Below are 17023 nucleotides of genomic sequence, written 5' to 3'. Positions count from 1 at the left end.
GCGGGGCACCCGCGCTGGCATCCCACCTGAGCTCTACCTCATCAGCGCCTTGTCATAATCATACCTCGCAATTGTTCGAATTTCCCGGCTTTACTGATAGAATCACGGCAGTTCTCCATCTCTATACTGTGACTCATCTGGTATGTGCTCTCATTTGCTCCACATGATGCTCGCCCCCCCGCGCTTCAAACGCGCCTCGCCCGCACCTAGTTAGGCAGCGCCCACCTGGCTCCGACTACTTCCTCCCCCTTGCCGCTTTGTCTCTCTTCTCCCACCGCTCTCTACAAACCTCGCGTACTTTGCTACTTGGATGAACTCTAGCTGACATGTCTTCCAGCGAACCCAGTTCGCCACAAGATCTCAAATTCCCACCGGTGCAGGTGAATCACTCACTCACTAACGTGGTCGACCTTGAAACGCTCATGAAGAGATCAACCCAGCGCCGGGCGCCTGAGGAGGCAGCCAACTCCCTTGAAGAAAGCGGTTATGATCTACTCAGCGACAGTGTAATGGATATGTCGGACGACGAGGCACATACAGCGTCGATTGCTTCCACCGACGGCCCCACGCCCGATGAGTCGTCCGACGACTTCAGTGATGATGACGTCGAGTACGATGCCGACGAGAGAGAACTACAAGATAGCGTTTATTCTTCGCACGCCGATCGACCAGACGAACCAGTCAACCCACGTCCGGTCACGGCCTGGGAGGACTCCACGCTGACGGAGGTACCACCATACCTCACTGCAAGTGAGAGTTCATGGCAGATCACATTGGAGGAGCAGGCCACAGATAAGACTGATGCAATTGAAGGATGCAAGATCATCAAGAGCTCGGCGGATTACACAGATGAACTTCCACAGGTCTTCAGCCGCTATGGCTGCGGAGAGGTCAGGCTATCAGTCAAGGCTGCCTTGTCGCACCGCCCCCTCCCCACTCCAGACTCGTACCGCATCATGTATATCGGCATGCCTGAAAAATGGGCAGAAGACATCACTACTGTCCAGATTGGCACTGCACTCGGGGCATGCCCAAGCGTCTCCAAGTCGGTCATGGTACGCGGCCAGATCGAGCCGTACGCCCCTGTCCCGCAGGTTGACCACGGTGTCAAAATTGACATCGCTGGACCGCCGGAGAAGCCGACACATGTTCTCGTTACTTTAGAAGACGGTCAGAAAGTTAAGTTCGGGTCTGATGTCACCCACTCCCTGAATCGACCTGATCTGGTCGTTGTGTGCTATCGGTCGTTTCCTGACCCCGCTACTGACGGACAAGATATCGCATCTGCTAGAAAAGTGTTTGAAGCTGCCAACATTCCATGCATCGATCTCGCCCAAGTCATCCCTCATGGCACCGCCTCTCGCCCAGACGATTCAACGGCGTTGCGAGTGCGCGTAGAAGGGCGAGACGACCCTGACGCTGACTACGAGCTGAAAGCAGTACTGCCTCTTGACCATCGCAGCTTCAGTCGACTTGATCCATATCAACTGAACCGCCATCTTGCACTCATCAGTCCTCACCTTATGAAAGCACAAGATGCAGAAGATGATAAGAAATCAAGAACATCGTGGATGGGTGGAAAGGTCAAGACGTTGAAGAAGAAGGTCACCCCACAGGGTTACATGATGAGGACGCTAGTATCTGCATTGGTTCTTTGTGTCTTGGTGCCCGCTCTTTTTCACGGCGCAGTATTTGCTCCCGTGCTTTTCCAAAAGGGTCTTCAGAGCATATCGACAGTATCGGTCCTGCCCGAAGTTGTGAGCAACGCATCCACCAGCGCCCCGGTAGCAGCAACACCTTCTGTTGCGGTACCTCCACGTATCACTTCTTCCGTCCCAGCGGCACTTTTGGTGGTACCCAAGCAGCCCAAGCGAATTCTGAAATCCAAGGACAAGAACGTTGCAGGTTTTGAGATTGAGACTACTGCGGAGCATCAGTTCGTACTGCGTCCCTCAAAGGCTTTCACATCGAGCCGTAAGAGGCCGCAACTTCAGATTCAAGTTTCGCGTCAATCCCAGGTGGTCCCAGTTCGTTACAATCGGACCATCAGTGGCGAATATATCGTCGATCTCGAACAACAGTATGCATTCGACACGTTCAATGTCAGTATTGCAACTCACTCGAAGCCACTCCTCCGACAGTCATTCGAGGTCATGTTGGGATACAACATGTCGACACTAGAGCAATTTCTCGTCACTGTCAAATCTGGTATATCCAACACCCAACACACCCTGTGGGACGTTTCAGGCAGTACAGCACATCATATGCGGGCATACATGGATGCCAATGTCATGGCCGCTTCAGAGCAGCTCCGTAACATGCAGCAAACTATCCAGCGCCGTCTGGAACTGGATGCTCATTTGGCGAAGAAGGTGCCCAAAGCAGCATGGGTGGGCTTGAGAGAGGTAACAGCACCGGTACGAACGTCATCGGCGATGAAGAGGGCCAGGATGAATGCGCTTCGGGTCAGGTGCAAGATAGAGATGGCTGCCGGACTATCTGCCAAGGATGGCGAAGGGAAGCAGAGTTGGGCTTGTTCGAAGGTGCAAGAGGAAGTATAAGAGCGGGGTATCAAGTCTATCACATGGGAGGACGACTGTGAAGGGCTTGATGTCACTTTCTGTTTATTTTTTTCATGGGCGGCGTACGCGACTGTCAGGGCAGGTTTATGAACGGGCATCAGGGTGCGGAGTTTACTCATGATACCCGTTGGGCACATTGGAATGCCTGAGGTAGGTTGGGATATGGAGTTCCTCAGGATTGTCAGATTCTCGGTATATTAAGATGGGCCTGCAGTCGCAGTGTGTATCCCGCAGCAATGCTATTCTCCACTATAGTAGTGACTGGACTGTACTAGAAGAAAACAAGTGAAAGTCAGATGTACTGAGAGAGCTGTGTTAGGTGCAAGGACATGTTGTTATGCGTCATGGTGTCACGCAGGTTCCTGAAACCAAAGAGGGATAGCGCAGTGGAGCCCGTGCGTAGTGCTGGAGGGGCATCCCACTTCCTCAATTTACGGGCTGTTGACACGGAACAAACTTGCATACACATCCAACTGCGAAATCAGCCTTTTTATTACCCCACACGCACATCTTACTCATCGATACAACAACAACATGTCTGAAGCAGCCAAACCAGACCCCGCCGCTGACCAGGTGGCTAACCCTGGAGCGACTTTGGTGAAAGACGAGACCGCAAAGGTGACGACAGACAAGGCCTCAGACAAGGCCGCAACGGAAAGCAAAGATGACAAGCCTATCACGGAGAAAGCGACAGAGGCTGCAGCCGCAGTGAAGGACAACGTCTTTTCCATGTTTGGTGGTGGCCCCGCAAAGGTCAAGAAGGAGGAAGTTGATGATGTTGACGAGCCATCAGGCGCCTCCAAGCCCAAGGGCGAGGTACATGGCCTTATCGAGACTCTAGGAAGCACGACTGACATGTTGGCAGGAGGAGGACCCCGAGAACGAAGAGCCCGACGTCGAGTTCCAGCCCGTTGTTCACCTCACGGAGAAGGTCGACACCAAGACCAACGAAGAACTCGAGGAGCAAGTGTTCAAGATGCGCGCCAAGTTGTTCAAGTTTGACCGTGAATCGCGGGAATGGAAAGAGCGTGGCACTGGCGATGTCCGGTTATTGAAGCACAAGGAGAACGGCAAGACCCGCCTGGTGATGCGACGAGACAAGACACTCAAGGTTTGCGCTAACCACTACGGTATGATTGATGGTACATGGATACAGAAGCGGACAAGATTGACTGACACATGCTAGTTGTCCCCGACATGAAGCTGTCGCCCAACGTAGGCAGTGACCGCAGTTGGGTCTGGAACGCCGCAGCCGACGTCAGCGAGGGCGAGCCAGAGGCTCAGACGCTTGCTATCCGGTTCGCCAACAGCGAGAGTGAGTTATTGTATGATTTCGTACTTGTGGTCCAGAGACTAATTGTCGCCATCAGACGCCAACCAGTTCAAGGAAGCATTCATCAAGGCCCAACAAGAGAACGAGGCGCTCTTTGGCAAGTCAGAGTAGGAGGGGGTTGCAAAAGCGAAGGGCTGGCCGATAGCACGGATCAGGAAAATGAGGAAGCATTACGCGAACAGCGATGAGGAATTGGAATGGTATCATTCACGGCGGTAGAAGACATTTCCCACAACTGCACATAACTAGATAGTATTTGAAAAGCCTGGCTATTGTAGTCAACGGCTGTCCCCAAAGTCGCGTTTCCAACCATTGGCGTGTATAGTGAGGTGGATTGTTTGTCCTAATAGCAATTGCAAGCTTGGAGCTCTCTCACTCGCAAACCGTTATACTGGCGTCATGATGCTCTCACTCTCACTACCCAGGCACCAAGGCAGGACTAGTCCCTTGTTCGGCAGGCATCCACCCGTGCCATGTCCCATGTTCCATGTCCCAGCTTGTTCGTTTGTGCCAAGGCCAAGGTCCGGTAAATAATTGATCTACCGCCCCGCGACGTGCGCGCATCTCTATCCTGCGACCTGCGCCAAATCACAGCCCGCGCGACGAGACCAGCCACCGCGCGCGCCTGCACTCTGCACTCTACCCATTACCCATCACGCCCAGACTTGCTTGTCAGAAGTAGAAGTCCATATCCACGGTCGCGCATATTTCACCGACATTAGATTACTTCTACCATCTTTGCTTCCGCCCGTCTAAGCTTACCCAGCGAATCCTCGCGGCGCAAATCCGACAACATGCCCGACGTAAGTTGCGCCCATTTCTACGTCCCGAACATTGCAGCAAGGCTAACATTTGCCCAGGTTAAGAGATGGGTCAAGCTCATCACCCACCAGAAGCCCATGTACGTTCTAGTCGCGCGCAATCGCATGCGCTTGTCCCGGTTACGCGTCTACATTCGACCAGTCGCTAATACAGCAGCAGCGCAGAGCCTTCGCCCGTTGAGGGTTTCCCTATGCGAGCATGGAGCATCGAGGTCTGGCTACTGGATGACCAGGGCAATGAGGTCATGCCAAACGTGTTCGAAAAGGCCGTCTACAACCTACATCCGTCATTCGAGAAGAACAAGCATGGTGAGTGCCAGGAGACGCGTTGCATCCGGGCAAACGGGCTGATATAGAAACAGTTATCAAGAAGCCACCGTTCCGCATCGACGAGAAGGGTTGGGGCGAGTTCGACATGACTATTGTCCTGACTGCCGTCGGCAAGGGCGGCGACCACACGCTCGAGCACGATCTCAACTTCCAGTCTGAGCGCTATGAGGCCAAGCATCAGGTGGTGAGTGACACACATGAGGCGATTGCTACCTTGAACATGACTGACCCAACTACCGCAGACCTTCCGGAACCCCAAACCAGAGCTCCTCACTCTCCTCGCAGAGTCCGGCGCCGCCGAGGCAAACGGCATGCGCAACAAGGACGCGGCCAAGAAGAAGAGCCGAAGGGACAAGAACGTCGACATGGAAAAGTTGGCCGACGGTCTGCAGAAACTCAGCGAGGACGACCTTCTGCATGTGGTTACCATGGTTCACGATAACAAGACCAGCGAGACGTACACTAAGAACGACGTTGAGAGTCAGTCGCCTGCCGCTATCACATCATGAGAATATACTGACATAGTGCCAGATGGCGAATTTCACGTCGACTTGTACACCCTGCCTGACTCGCTTGTCAAGATGCTCTGGGACTTTACCGCCTCAAAGACCGACTTATAGATGGTGCGCGAAAGCAACGTCTGCGTAGCATCATCTTCCGTCGTCGCGACTCGACCAGCTCGATACCCATACACTCGATACCATCCGACCAGCAAAACTGCAACCCAGGTCCAGCAGCTTACCACCACCGCGACACGCTGTAACCCATAACCTCCCCCATGCGCATACGTCGGATCCCCTTCTTCATCTGAACATGGTTATATCTCAAATTCTCTGTTCTCCCCTCTTCTTCCTGTTTTCATATGTCCATTCGCCCAGAAGCCTTCGCCACACAAGGGCAAGCAAAAGCTGGGACTGTGGTGGTGCGGTGTGGCTGGGCTGGCTTGCTGTATGCATTTCAAACAGCTAGTCAAGGCAAAGTTTGAAGATTTTTTTGGTCGGCGCTGGGTTCTTTCAAGGAGGGGATGACTAAAGGGGAGCTTTTTTGGATGTATGCATGGGAATCTCTGGAAGGGATGGGGAGCATCACAAATATAATTGAATCTTAGTTTCAAGTCACGTGTTTTGTGATGATTGTGAGATTTCAAGTCCAGCATGGAAGTATGCGTGTTTTACTTTGATGTGGAATCAAGGTGGGTAGGTCTGTGCGGAGACATGTGGTCATCTTCTAATATCTTAATTTCTGAAAGAAAGGAAGAGAGAGGAAAAGACATCACTGCATTGCACACGAGTTTTAGATGGCACCGAAAACAAAACCACCGCCGCAGAACAGACCTTCCCATAGTTCTTTTTTCCGTTATATTTTTGTATTTTTGCAAAGCGCAACTCAGACACCACAGGACATATCCTGATACTACGTATCTTTTAGAAAAAGGGAAACCAACAGTGTAGTAAGATAGTAAAGGAGGAAGGGAGGCATACACCTTGGGGAGTTTTTATACCCAGCAAAAAGCCATGAAATGGTACTCTGATGTTTTAGATTTCCGCCCAGCGGCCTCACTCACACCCACATCGTTTATATGGTGGAGTGTTTTACTTAAGAGCTTTTGGAAAGGGTGGGAAGACATCTATATTTAAATAAATGCATAGTCACATGGGGTTTTTCTATATACGAGTAATGTCGGCATACACACGGTGTGTCGCCTAATAAGGCCCAATGTACCGCCTCGATCCTACTTCGGCCCAACTCGGACCCAACGCTATGTATACCTTCGTAGCCCCCACATTCGTAGAATCATCATACACCAGAATACCAATACACAAGATTACCTTAGCTACTGTTATTCACCGTACGATCGTACAAGGCCTTCCAACACTGATCAGTGATTGCACGGCAGTCACAGACAGTTAGGTTAAGAAGAGATAGATTCTTTACCCCGCGCGTTCCCTAGATTGCCTATATCAGCAAGGCGGAGTTATCTATGCTAAGCTCACTGTTAGCTATATCAGGCGTCGTTCGTGGCTAGCGACCGACCGTTACAGCCGTATCAGAAGCGTTCCAAGACGCCGTCTATACACGCGCCAACCGACCGGTTGAGATTTGACCCGTGTACAACCCACGACCACCGACGCATCTCTAGCGAACGCAGCTAGCGCAACAAGCGTCAACAAGAACACAATAGCAGGAGAGAGAACATCATCGGAAAGAGCACCGGTAGCCAGGACACCGGCAGTAGGAATGGCGAGCAGTAGTAGAAGAGTGGTACCCACACTAGAGGCGCTACTAGGGACCACAAACATAAAACCAAGAGAATGGCATCACATCGATCCAGAGATTTGGGAGGACAACGTTGAAGCTCCAGACGATGAGGTAGGGATTACTACAGCAACAACGTACATTGCGCGTGCGATTGCGGACTATACAGATCGACCAACAGCAGATGAAGAACTCTTTTGGGAGTTCCGTCAGGACTTTGAAGGATGGACAGAGGCAATGTTCCTACGTGCCCAGCCAATATACACAAAGGAACTAAAGCGGATCCTCCGCTTTAAGGGAGTGTATACTGGCCGTATTAATATGGCACCTAGTGAGTCTCTAGCTAGGTTATTACGCATGGAGGAGTACCTAGAATGGCCTCAGGACGTATTCCAGTCGGCTGTGTTTGACACACGATCAGCTGCGCACATGTTGCAAGAGCGGGCACTACGGCAACAACGCAGTGAAGGATCAGTACAGTCCACAGACAGGAGATTATCAAGCCAGGCCCAGAGCCGAACCCAAACGCCTGTAAGGACAAGAGGCCGAGACGTAGACAGTCGGCAAACCCGCGATCAAGACCAGACCCACGCCCGTGTGCAAGGACGACAGGAGACCGTTGAGGAAGAACAACAGATTCAGGACCAGCTAGCAAAAACGATTGAGAAAGCCCAAAACCAACCAATCCGAAGCCAGCCTGTAGAGACAACTGAATCCGCACCGCAGCCAGCCTATCAGCGCGTCCAAAGTCAGCAACCTCCCCTCACCTACAACAACTTCGACCGATTCCGCGAGTATACACCAGCATACCCCCGGATATCCATGGATTCACCACCATCTCCCTCGATAACCCATCGCGCGGAGGCAATCCAGAAAGCGATGAGGGCGCTGCGGAAGGCTGCAGCGGAACATGCGGTGAGCAACGCACTTGGTACCAGGAATGGGCCTACTACAGACGGGGTACTGTCACTGCCTCTTCAGAGTGAGGTGATGGTATGGCGCGAGAAGAATGGATGGCAAGGGCCGTATAGAGTCATCGATATGAAGGACCACGATGTTACTGTAGACATGATCAACGGCCCAACGACGTTCCGATCCACTGTCGTAAAACCGTACTATCGCGATCTGACTACAGCGATAGACGGCGCAGATCAAGGCACAGGTGGATCTCCGACCACAGACGAAGCGATTGCTGATGAACCGCCACTACCGGTACCACCGGCGGAAGCCACCCAAGCGGCTCAGCCGCGCAAGCGGGGCCGCCCACCTGGATCAAAGAACAAGCCCAAGGTGCAGTACCTGTCGGAGAAGGAGGAGGACGATTACGCCCTGGCCGTCAAGCTACGCAATGACGGCGTGATTAACGTCCCGGGCGCTCCATTCGAAGCATCCGATCAGAAGGAGATCGACGACCTCGTCGGCCGTGGAGTATTCAGTTTTGAGCTGTTTGATCCAACTCTACACGGCGGGTATCGTATCTTCAAATCGCGCATGGTCCGCGAAGTCAAAGGCAAGACCATGGTCCCGTACGAGAAATCACGCCTCGTTGTTCAAGGTTACAATGACGAGGGCAAACACGAGATCCTGACGCAGTCGCCAACCATCCAACGAGCCAGCCAGCGCCTGATTCTAGCCCTAGCGCCTGCATTACTCGATGAGGGCATGGTTGTGGAACTACGAGATATCACGCAAGCGTACCCACAGGCACAAACAGAGCTATTCCGCACGGTTTTAGCGCACCTCCCAAAGGAGCTTATAACAAAGTATCCCAAGGGAACAATTATTCGCGTAATCAAGCCACTCTATGGAATCGCGGAAGCAGGAGTCCACTGGTTTGCTACGTACCAAGGACACCACTGCAAGGAGCTCGACATGGCTACATCAACGTATGACCCGTGCCTCCTGATCACGAACGGGAGACGGGAAGCGTTTGGAATAGTGGGCCTGCAGACAGACGATACTCTCGCGATTGGGACGCCTGCATTCTCTGGTGCAGAAGACGCTGCGCTCCAGAAAGCCAATTTTCGAGCTAAGCCCAAGGAGAGACTGTCCAAAGAAGTATCACTCGAGTTCAACGGATGTACTCTAACGTTGCGCGGAGACACGATTCTACTTACGCAGAAGGGACAAGGTGCCAAGATCGAAATCATTGATCCGAAGGCAGCAAACCGAGCACAGAAGTACATGGAGCAGCGCGCGCGTGGCGCGTACATTGCGTCGATATGCCAACCTGAAGCATCGTTCGATCTTTCCGCGGCTGCGCAAATACAACAACCTAAGGACACAGAATACGTGAAGCTTAACCGCCGGCTGCAGTGGCAATCTGAGAGCATACAACGAGGCCTGCGATACGTCCCTCTCGACCTCGCTACAGCAAAGCTGGTAGTGTTCACAGACGGATCCTTCGCGAACAACCAAGACCTTAGCTCACAGCTAGGGTACCTACTTATCCTTGCGAATGAGTCGAGTCGACAAGACAGCACGTTTGATATTCGTGGTAACGTAATCCATTGGAGTTCGACCAAATGCAAACGCGTTACCCGGAGCGTTCTTGCCTCAGAAACGTACGGCATGGTTAGCGGTGTCGACATCGCTATCGCTATCCTAACAACCCTCAAGATAATTACAGGACGCCTAGGTCTACCACCGATCCCACTTATTGTGTGTACGGATTCATACTCCTTGTATGAATGCCTCGTCAAACTCGGAACAACTGCTGAGAAGCGACTGATGATCGACATCATGGCGCTTCGGCAGTCATACGAGCGTCGCGAGATCACTGAGATCCGCTGGATCAACGGAGAGGACAACCCCGCGGACGCATTCACGAAAGCAACACCAAATCGCGCGTTAGAACGTTTCATCGAAAGCAACAAGCTGTCAATCCGAGTAGAGGGATCTGTGCAGCGACCTACGGAGTAGGCACATATGCCTATTTGGAATCCCTCTCATTGTGCCCTTTTTAGAAGACCCGTTTTTCCTTACATCAGTCGTTACAATAAGAAAAGATTGCCAGTGTCGGCATACACACGGTGTGTCGCCTAATAAGGCCCAATGTACCGCCTCGATCCTACTTCGGCCCAACTCGGACCCAACGCTATGTATACCTTCGTAGCCCCCACATTCGTAGAATCATCATACACCAGAATACCAATACACAAGATTACCTTAGCTACTGTTATTCACCGTACGATCGTACAAGGCCTTCCAACAGATATTGTTATTAATAAAAGGGATATTATTCTAAGAAAAAGTAGAGGAGAGTAGGAAGAAAAGATAGAGGTTCATAGAGAAAGGTGAAGATATAGTGCACAGCTAGCAAATAGGTTAGATAGAGGCATCGCTAGGCTCATGAGTGCTTTTCGACGAAGATAGAAGCGCCCTCACTTCATTTCAGAGGTTGTAGACCAGTTTTTGAATCACAAGGAAAGAGTTGGAGAGTAAGGAGTAAAAAGAGTGAGAGGAGTAGAGGAAAGGGGTTATATAGAATCGTAGCTGCTGTGTGGATATAGTAGACAGGCAGGGTGAGCAAAGACATTAGGTATTTCGAAAGCTTTTTTAGGACACTGGAAGAGCCACTCCATTGTTAATACCTACCAACGGTTTCTGAATTGGAGAGAGAGGGTTGGAGTGTAAAGTGTCGGGAAGGTGAGAGTAGTAAAGGATGAGATATTTATATGAAGTCCGTAGATGTCGTGCTCGGTACGCAGATGTGACAAAGACATCGGGGTATTGATGAACCATTTTTAGAACGCTGGAAGAGTCCCAGTCACTCCATCATCTCTGAATGTTGAAATTTTTGAAAAATAAGGAAGTATATAGAGTAATTTACAAGGAAAAACTAGAGCGGTAGAGAAGTTGTATATATCTGTTGTGACTGGAAGGAAGAGCAGGAAGAAAGCCATGTATGTCATGCAGTTTCATTTTATCTACTCGATATCATCTTTAGTCGTTCTTTTCGAGAGAGGATAAGAAATCTTGGAAATGAGATGAGGTAGAGTAAAGGTAGAAACAAAATCCGGTGGACTTTTTAGGTACAGCTTTACTGTAGGGAGACTGGGCGCGCAAAGTCATGGGGGAGGGTTCGAAGCGTTTTCAGAACGCTGGAACTTGTCCTCACTCCATGAAGTTGTATTTGCCTTTTTTAGACCTAGGGAGGCTGATTTGAAAGTATAAGGGGAAACGAAAGAGCCATGGTAAGATATTTTATATAGATATGTGGTAATGATGGCTCGTGTATGATGGTATGAGAAGCCAGAATTTGTTTAGACGAAGCTTTTGGTACCGCAAGAATTCTCACTCTATCCAATTTGATCTTGAAGATTTTAAATAGAATAAAGGAAGTGATGGAAGAAGGTGTAAAGAGGAAGAGAGAGCTGGAGCAGTAGAGTGGGGTTTTATAGGTCGCTCTCTATAGTATAGGAAGGCATAACTTACATGGCTTTTAGATTTTGGTATTACTGGAATAGTCTGCTCTAAATGCGACGGAAAATTTTCAAATGATAAGACATGCGGAGTATTGTGATTTAGTAAGCAAGATCAGACAATAATGAAGGCTGATAAGGAAAGTCATGGTTTGGACTCGAGGAATGGCTGCATCTTCCACTTCTTATATTTATGGATGTCACCTCTCTTACTGTATGTCTCCAAACGAGATCTCGGAAACAGTTGATTACTTTGCTGCCCATGCCGCATTCTCCAAGGAAAGCTCTCTTGCTATCGTATCTGTTCCCATATACTGCAACAAACTCCACAGATTTCGTGCTTACTTCAAAGAGGACTCATGATTCGGTTACTAGGTAATTTACGTTTCTTCGGTTTGGTAAGCAAAGGATAAGACACCCGCAAGCTTATTTACAGCATCTATACATATTTTCGGAAAACATTCTACTCATTCCAATGTCAGAAATAGGCTAATAGATCCCCCCCTCCGGAGCACTCATTATAAGAAAGGTAGGACGAAGATAGCCATGGCTTGTTCGTTTCTCCTTTTTGGTTGAACATGACTATGATTGAGAAGGATTTCAGCGTTTCAGGAATATTGTGGCAAATATGGTGCAAGTATTAAAAGTAGCATAAGGTTTATATACCCTTGAAAAGAGGAAAAGACAGAAGCAATTGATGGCTTTTCAGTCGATTTTGTCGATCGCCCCCCGTTTTTCTATTCTGGGCGGACTTTTAGGAAAGTTTTACTAATTGCATCGCATGTTTGCACAACTGTAACTTTTTGAAACTTTCTAGTCTAACATAAATCATGTGACTGTTGACCAGAACTTCTCACATAACCCTTTCGGTTCTATGGTTTAGATTTCGGTGATCAGCAGAAGCAATCATGTAAAATGCAGGGCAGTTAAGGGAGGAAATAGTACCAATTGTATGCTCTTTGTAGTTAAAATCATTGCAATCGTATTGGAAGGAGTGAACTAGTAGAGTACCTAGCAAAATAGTTATATGCGAACTACACTGCCGATGACGAGTAGCAGGAGGGCCGCACGTCATAGCGAAATCGAAGGCCTAAATTAGAAACGGTCGTCTGGCACCAAACATAACTCGAGCACCCCATAATTTCGGAGAGTGGTAATTTAGTCAAATAGACTAAAACAACCCCAGAAGGTCAAAACATTTTTCAGAAAATCGCCACTGTTGGTTGCTCTTAGTTTCGAGCCACCGTACGTACGTGGCGAGCACGTGACTACGTGCGTGGCCCGTGCCGTGGGGTGGGATTCAGTTCGTACGCGAGCTGCAGTCCACCTTGTCTAATCAATAATAATCATCTACCTCAACTCGTTGCAACGACCGTTACTTGATTCAACCTCACCTTTGCCGTATCAACATCCACACACAGCCATGCGTACATAACTCTAAAGTTTTGGAAGCCAGCGGAATTCCTCATATCAGCTCTAATATGTGTAGGATATCTTATCGATTTCGAAACAGCTTTTTTTCGCGGCCAACAAATTCCTAACAAGTATAGAGTTTATGTTTCCACGTAGTGTGTGGGTATGTCTTTTGAAACATTCCCAAATCTTCCAGTACATTAGAAAATAGAGCAGAGAAAAGTGAAAAAGAGAAAAGTGTTGGAAGGCCTTGTACGATCGTACGGTGAATAACAGTAGCTAAGGTAATCTTGTGTATTGGTATTCTGGTGTATGATGATTCTACGAATGTGGGGGCTACGAAGGTATACATAGCGTTGGGTCCGAGTTGGGCCGAAGTAGGATCGAGGCGGTACATTGGGCCTTATTAGGCGACACACCGTGTGTATGCCGACAAAAAGTGTATTTTCTACACCTTAAATCAGAATCTAGCGCCAGTATCGCAGGCCAGCGCAGGCTAGGCGCAGGCAAAGGTCCATAGAAGGTCATTCAGACAATTTTGGAACATGATCTGGTGGATGTGTCTTTTTTCAATTATTCGAGGAAGAGAAATAGTAGGAAAAAAAGAGTGCATGTGTATTTTAAATGCAATTAGGCTGTGTCCGGTACCGCACGCCAGGGCAGGCAGGCCTCCATGACTTCGTCTTAGAGGATTTTCAAAACATCCCTTCATCTGCCAGCCATTTTCTGTAATCATTAATTTTAGCAGCAAACTTTAGGAAAGAAGGAAGAAGGAGTAGATGTATGATTTAAAACGAGGTAGGCGACCTCACCCTATGTCCTTCCATCGGCATGTTTTCAAGCAACACCGGGAAAAACGTAGCTCGATGTCATGTTAATTTTAGGTACAAAACCAGAAGCGACTACTAGGATTTTAGAGTGCAGATGTGATAGAGACAAGAGAAGAAGGAGAGGAAGAAGAGAAGGGGAGGTTTTATACACATGTTCAGCGTTGGTGCGCCAACCGGTAGTAAACCCCAGAAAGTCCACAAAGAAGAAATCATGCAATGGGTCGTATACAGATTTCAACAATCCGATATCGTAATGTCAAATTCAGCTCAGGAGAGCGTAGAGGCACAATGCATAGTGTTGTAAGTTTCAAGGGCTAAGAAACTGGCCCCCATTTTCAGTGCACGCGGTAGTTTCAAAAACATCACCAACTCCTAGAGGGGTTTTTTGGGAAAAATTGTGGAAGTCGAATATAGTTTTGGAAAGAACAGAAAGCATCATAGGCTCCGTTGGATCATTTTTAAACAGTAAGGGCGACAAGAAAACATAACACACCGTTGTCGTGGGTTTTAGAAGCTCTCAACTCGGTTTTAGTAGAGAGCTTTTGCTCACGCCCCCCCATGGTCCGCTTTTTATCTAGTTTTATTTCCAGCTCCCAGAGAGTCAGAGGAACATTACATCTTTGCATGAATATTAAGATTCCATGAAGATTTCATAAAGCCATTTTAGGAAAGTAAGAAAAACAGCGGAAGTATAAGAAAGGAAGGGGTAAAGTAGAAGAAGTGGTGTTTATACACCACGAGCTGGTGCCCAGCCATCCCTTGACTATGAGCTTATTTTTTTAGAAAAAGTAGAACGGGAAAATACTGGAGTCATTATGTATCGCATCCAGTTTGTCTTTTTTGAGACTTCCCAACTCCAGTCCAAGACATGCCCCGTACAGGCATTTATTTTTGAATTTTCAAAACGAGGGGAACATTTAATGTGTCCGAAAATTTATAACCAAGTGTTTCCAAATTTCAAACACTGAATCCATGTAAAATGGTGGAAAGGGTAGAAAACTCCGAGGACTCAGAAACATGAGCTGTAAGTGTTGTCTTTTTTTAGAACTCGAAAACTGCAGAATTTTAATTCTTTCTTCCCACACCCCCGAGCAACATCTCTCAGTAACACCCAGTTTTTTAATATTTCAACCACAAGTAGGAAAAGAAAAAAGCAGAAGTATGATTTTAGAAAAAACGTGTATAACAATGGCGTTTTTAGTTTCTTCCGGCCAGCGACCATCAAACTGGATTCCTGTGGTTTGAATCATTGACTTGAAGTTGGCAAGTTTTCTGAAAAGAAATTAGAATCTTCGGAGTGTAGGAGGGAAGGTGTAAGCAGGCGAAAAGGCGGGTATTTATGCGTTTCCGCCGGCGCCAAGAAAGTAAGATCAGAGAAGCTGAGATGAGATGAGATGAACATCTCTGGTTTTACGCATGAAAACCTAGCCAAGGTTCATATACATGCGACTCCAGGAGTGAAGATGGCCAGAAAGAACATATGTACAAGTATCTGCAAACACGATATTCACACATCTCCTATCATGTACACGTCTCACCGTCTTCGCCTTTGTCTACCGCCTCCTGCTTTCGACCCTTTTTCTTCTATCTTCTCAGCCGTCGTTATCAACAGAGACATACCATTCTTTGACACGTTCTCTTGCCCAGACGCCGCGCTTTGCGTGTCGCTCACCTTGTCAGCGGCTTCTTCCTGTTGCTTCTGCAATCCCGCACCGAAAACCCTCTTCGGCTTCTCCACAGTCGCAGCCGTCGCTGAGGATTTCTTCTCGTCAGAACCTCTACCAAGCCAGGCCCCCACCGTAGAGGTAAATTCGCGCTTCTTCCTCGATCTCTCCGCTCTCCGCGCTCTCTCCGCCACCTGCTCGCTATCGCTGGCCCTAGGGTACCGTTGCTTTTGCACAGGAACCTTTCGTAGCAGACTATCCCTTACTGGATCACCCCGATACCTCCTGATACGCAAGACTGGAGGACCACCCCGTGGTTTAGCAACGCGGGTTCTGGATCCCTTTGTCGTGTATGTCCGGATGCGCAGTTTACCGCGGAATTTCCGAATGCCAATAGTGTTGTTTCTGGTCCTAGGTTTCCTCGTTGGCTTGGGCTTTGCAGGTCCGGGTTTGGCAAAGTATTTATTGACTGGGACAGCGGCGTCACCATGGAGTGCCTGTTTGCGTCGTCGAATCAGGTATCTGAGGAAGATTACATCATTGTACAAGCGAGTGTGCTCGGCGGACCAGCGACGGAGTTGTGTACGTGCTGCCTCTTGGTAACCGTCACGCCACTTCTGGAGGGGGGATGTGCTTGGTTTGGACGATACTACACGTCGGAAGGCGGAATTGGGTACACGCTTCCTTATGGAGTATGTAATGTTCATGGCGCTCGCTCTGAGGATGATGAATTGGGAGGTATGGTATTGGTAGTATGTCTCAACAGCAGAGCAGAAGGGTACGTGGTTGGGTGTCATCTTGCGAACAACCGGTTTCACCACATCCTTGACAGTGACGTTGCGCGCTTTCGCAGCTGATTTAGGCTTCACTGGGTACTTACGAATCCCTCGGCGACGCTTGCGTAAGACAGCTTCGATAGTGTCAACTTCCTTGGCAAGAATTCCCAGTGTGGACTTGATATTAACGTACGAGCTCACCAGTCGTTTCACTCTGGGTTGGAGATATATCCCGGACTTGCCAGGTTTCTTCAGCGCCTGGAACTTGATCTTTCTCTTGAGTTCCTCATCCATATGTTTTCTGTGCTGTTGGATCTTGTGCACTTCAAGCTTTTTCTTGAATTCGATTCGGGCGTCAATTGCCGGCATAATCGCTTCATACCGCTTAGCCAATTCAAGATACCTCCTCTCGAGCTCGCGAGATATAGCCTTCGCTGTGCGGACACCAAGCCGCGATCCGGTTCTGAATGTATTATTTTCCAACTTCAGTGCTTGGCCTAACTGTTCTATTGTCAACGGTCGAGGCAACGTCGATATCCATTCATCAAGATTCTTGTTGAAGAGCTTCGCAACCTGTCGTAGAGATGTACTTGA

At 49.0% G+C, this 17023-nt stretch overlaps 5 protein-coding genes across 5 annotated transcripts; 4 read left to right on the top strand and 1 right to left on the bottom strand.

Annotated features, from left to right (window-relative positions):
* Positions 1-326: 326 nt before the first annotated feature.
* PtrM4_083760 (uncharacterized protein) lies at positions 327-2561 on the top strand (the record flags this gene model as incomplete). Its single annotated transcript, XM_001940313.2, has 1 exon — positions 327-2561. One exon carries the CDS (start codon positions 327-329, stop codon positions 2559-2561), a length of 2235 nt encoding a protein of 744 aa, XP_001940348.2.
* Positions 2562-3116: 555 nt separating this feature from the next.
* PtrM4_083750 (YRB1, Ran GTPase-activating protein (Ran-binding protein)) lies at positions 3117-4026 on the top strand (the record flags this gene model as incomplete). Its single annotated transcript, XM_001940314.2, has 4 exons — positions 3117-3398; positions 3448-3712; positions 3769-3897; positions 3953-4026. 4 exons carry the CDS (start codon positions 3117-3119, stop codon positions 4024-4026), a joined length of 750 nt encoding a protein of 249 aa, XP_001940349.1.
* A 683-nt stretch (positions 4027-4709) lies between these two features.
* On the top strand, positions 4710-5686 carry PtrM4_083740 (TFG3, Transcription initiation factor IIF, auxiliary subunit; the record flags this gene model as incomplete). The annotated part of the gene is made up of 6 exons (XM_001940315.2): positions 4710-4718; positions 4776-4816; positions 4897-5045; positions 5099-5250; positions 5309-5546; positions 5598-5686. The coding sequence occupies 6 exons, from the start codon at positions 4710-4712 to the stop codon at positions 5684-5686; spliced, it is 678 nt and encodes a 225-aa protein (XP_001940350.1).
* Positions 5687-7304: 1618 nt separating this feature from the next.
* PtrM4_083730 (uncharacterized protein) lies at positions 7305-10244 on the top strand (the record flags this gene model as incomplete). The annotated part of the gene is made up of 1 exon (XM_001940316.2): positions 7305-10244. The coding sequence occupies one exon, from the start codon at positions 7305-7307 to the stop codon at positions 10242-10244; it is 2940 nt and encodes a 979-aa protein (XP_001940351.2).
* Positions 10245-15523: 5279 nt separating this feature from the next.
* On the bottom strand, positions 15524-16798 carry PtrM4_083720 (uncharacterized protein; the record flags this gene model as incomplete). The annotated part of the gene is made up of 1 exon (XM_001940317.2): positions 15524-16798. The coding sequence occupies one exon, from the start codon at positions 16796-16798 to the stop codon at positions 15524-15526; it is 1275 nt and encodes a 424-aa protein (XP_001940352.2).
* Between the last annotated feature and the right edge of the window lie 225 nt (positions 16799-17023).

Source organism: Pyrenophora tritici-repentis, chromosome 3 (genome assembly GCF_003171515.1).
Source record: "Pyrenophora tritici-repentis strain M4 chromosome 3, whole genome shotgun sequence".
Classification (NCBI taxonomy): domain Eukaryota; kingdom Fungi; phylum Ascomycota; class Dothideomycetes; order Pleosporales; family Pleosporaceae; genus Pyrenophora; species Pyrenophora tritici-repentis.
Note: the sequence above shows the minus strand (reverse complement) of the source record. Positions and strands in the feature narration are given on the sequence as shown.